Source organism: Lynx rufus, unplaced genomic scaffold, assembly GCF_022079265.1.
Source record: "Lynx rufus isolate CCGP_SWC_20201006 ecotype Redwood Valley unplaced genomic scaffold, mLynRuf1.p SCAF_3, whole genome shotgun sequence".
NCBI lineage: Eukaryota > Metazoa > Chordata > Mammalia > Carnivora > Felidae > Lynx > Lynx rufus.
In genome coordinates this window covers 52,327,763-52,330,300 of record NW_025814845.1, presented here as the reverse complement: position 1 = coordinate 52,330,300, position 2,538 = coordinate 52,327,763, and the positions used below count along the sequence as shown (strand labels likewise).

Here is a 2,538-nt window from a genome sequence, read left to right as displayed (position 1 = left end):
GCCTATCCTCTTCCTGGCGGCCACACCCAAACCGGAAACCAGGACGTCCCTGGGGTTGACGGGAAGGCTCTGCTCGGCGGCACGCTCTCCGGCCCCGCCCCCTCCGGTGATGTCACCGTCCGCCCCTTGACCTCGCGGTCCCGCCCCCTTCCCTGCCTACCCGTAGCCAGCGGCGGCGGCGACTCTTGGAGGAGATGGAGGCATCCGAGCCGGTAGTCGCAGCTCGGGAGGAAGAGGCGTCCTGCTCTTCCTGGGTGGCCGGCAGGTAAGAAGATGAGTGTGAGCGCGAAGCATCGAGGGGTGGCAGGCGGGACCCGGGCGCCGGCTTTCTGCTGCTCCCGCTCGGGCGGCCAGGGAGCGCGCGCGAGGCCGCGGAGCCGGGCAGAACCGGCCCTGGGAGGCGAGGGGAGCGCGCGGGGTGGGTGTGGCGCCTTGGGCTTAGACCTCGGCGGCTCTCGGCTTCTCTGAGGAGAAAGGCCAACTCTCGGTCCTTTCGCCCCTCAGTTCCAGTCGGGGTCTGCCATTCTCCCATGCACCGGACGTGGGGCGGGGGTGGAGTGGAGTGGAGAGGGCCCCGCCGAGAGTTCTGGCCCGGGTCGCTTGGTGTGAGCTTTCACAGCCCTGCTGCCAAACACGTTTCCCCCACCTTTCGGTGAAATGAAAGCTAAGAGCGCCACTGTGGGCGATCCCGCACTGAGATCCTCCTTTGAAAACTGTTACCAGAGGGAACTTGGTAATGATGAATCAGTGCCAGTCAGGACACCCGGAGTCCTGTGTTCACCACAGTTAAAAAAAAAAAAATCCAGGGAAAAACGTACGAGTTACTTATTCCCTAGTTGGTGTTTGTTTGTTTCACGTCTCTAACATTCCTGCAAAATTGTGGGAAATGTTCGTATGGTTCCTGTTTCAGTTACCTCGTAATTAATAAAACCGTTAGTTATATACTGCCCTCCACCAGAATACAGTATTCCAAAGAGAGAAGTGATGGATATATGATTTTGAGCTAATGGGAGCCTGTCCATAAACCTGTAGCTTTTTCGCCGGTTCAGATTGAAGGGATGTTTTCGGTACCATACTACCTGCAGTTGCCAGCATTGCCACATTTACTTGAGGGAAATTATGTAATACAAACAAAATCTCCCCTTACTTAAAAGGCTTTTTGATTGCCATATAGATCTTATTACAAAAATGATTTTTGAAACATTCCAGTAAAGCAGAATTTTCTGAAAAATCAGTGCTAGTCATATCATTAAGTGACAAAGCTGGTTAGAAAGGAGTTCATGTTTACTTAAGAGCTCTACCCACTAGACCATTGTCCTCCATCAGGGAAGGCAGCTAGGGATAAGAAAACTGTGAAATGAGAAATTTTGTTTATTTTCATATTTTATCACTCTGCCAAAAGAACATATTTTGTATGTGTGTGTTTTTATTAGGTAGGTGATCTCTTAAACACAGCTGTCTCCTGGTTCATAATTGCAATCAGGAATATTTCTAATAGTTATCCATGTATAACTTAGCTAGAGCTGGTATCTTTGGATAATACCAATCAGTGTTTGGTAAGATAAATGATAACATTTTGATTAACTGTATATACAAATCCTTTGGCCTGTATATCAGTACCAGGCTTAGAAATTTGGATTCCAAAACCTCAATTTTGTGTTTTCACATGATTTTTAGAATCCTGTAATTGATAGAGTTTCCCAGAACCTGGAAAGGATTTACTTTTTGCCAAGATGATAATTGATCTTAGCTGTCACTGTGGCTCAGGCTATAATGCCCCAGGCTGGTTTCCTTTGCTTGGGAGTCATTCCTATTTCCCAGGGTTCATCCTGTTTTCATTTTTCTTTGTATGCCATGCTGTGAAAAAGTTGGGATGAGCTGTGGTAAATGATGCATAAGTATATCTTATCATGCTAGTATGCTTGTTTTAAAAAATGTGTTTTAATTTCCTTAAGTAATGTCTGTACCCAATGTGGGGCCTGGTCTCACAACCCTGAGATCAAGAGTTGCATGCTCTACCAACTGAGCCAAGCAGGCACCCCCTTTTTTTTTTTAATTTTTAAAATTCATTCAACAGATACATTTTGGGTGCTTTCTTTGTGCGTACTTTGAGATGCAGTAGGCAGTATAGCATGGTGGTCAAGAGCTAGACTGCGTAGGTTCAGGTTCTGGCTCTGCCATTTACCTGCTCTGGAACCTCAGATGGGTTATTTAAATAAACTTCTGTGAGCCTCAGTTTTTTTTCCTCTGTTCAACGGAGATGGTAATAGTGCCTATCTTATAAAGTTGTTGTAAGGGTTAACAGTACATCTAAAGCACTTAAAACCATGTGTGACACAGTGCTCTTAAATTATTATTAAATGCCAGGTACAGTTTTAGGTATTTGGAATACATTAGTGAATTCTTAACAGATCATACATTCTCTTGGGGAAGGCAGACAGTAAACAATTAGTAATTTGAAGAACATACAGCAGGTTAGTGAGTTAGGGAGTGACCTAAGGAGAAGGGGAGGCATTTCATTGAAAGGATGATCAGGAC

At 46.2% G+C, this 2,538-nt stretch overlaps 1 protein-coding gene across 2 annotated transcripts in view; it reads left to right on the top strand.

Annotated features, from left to right (window-relative positions):
* The first annotated feature begins 159 nt into the window (after positions 1 to 159).
* Positions 160 to 2,538, top strand: part of UBA6 (ubiquitin like modifier activating enzyme 6) — an 89,641-nt gene continuing 87,262 nt past the window's right edge. The window contains exon 1 of one of the 2 annotated variants that reach the window (XM_047090705.1): positions 160 to 265. In XM_047090705.1, coding sequence (XP_046946661.1) covers positions 195 to 265 — 71 coding nt within the window. In that variant the 5' untranslated portion in view covers positions 160 to 194. The remainder of the gene's footprint in view (positions 266 to 2,538) is intronic. The other variant, XM_047090706.1, reaches the window with a different exon arrangement.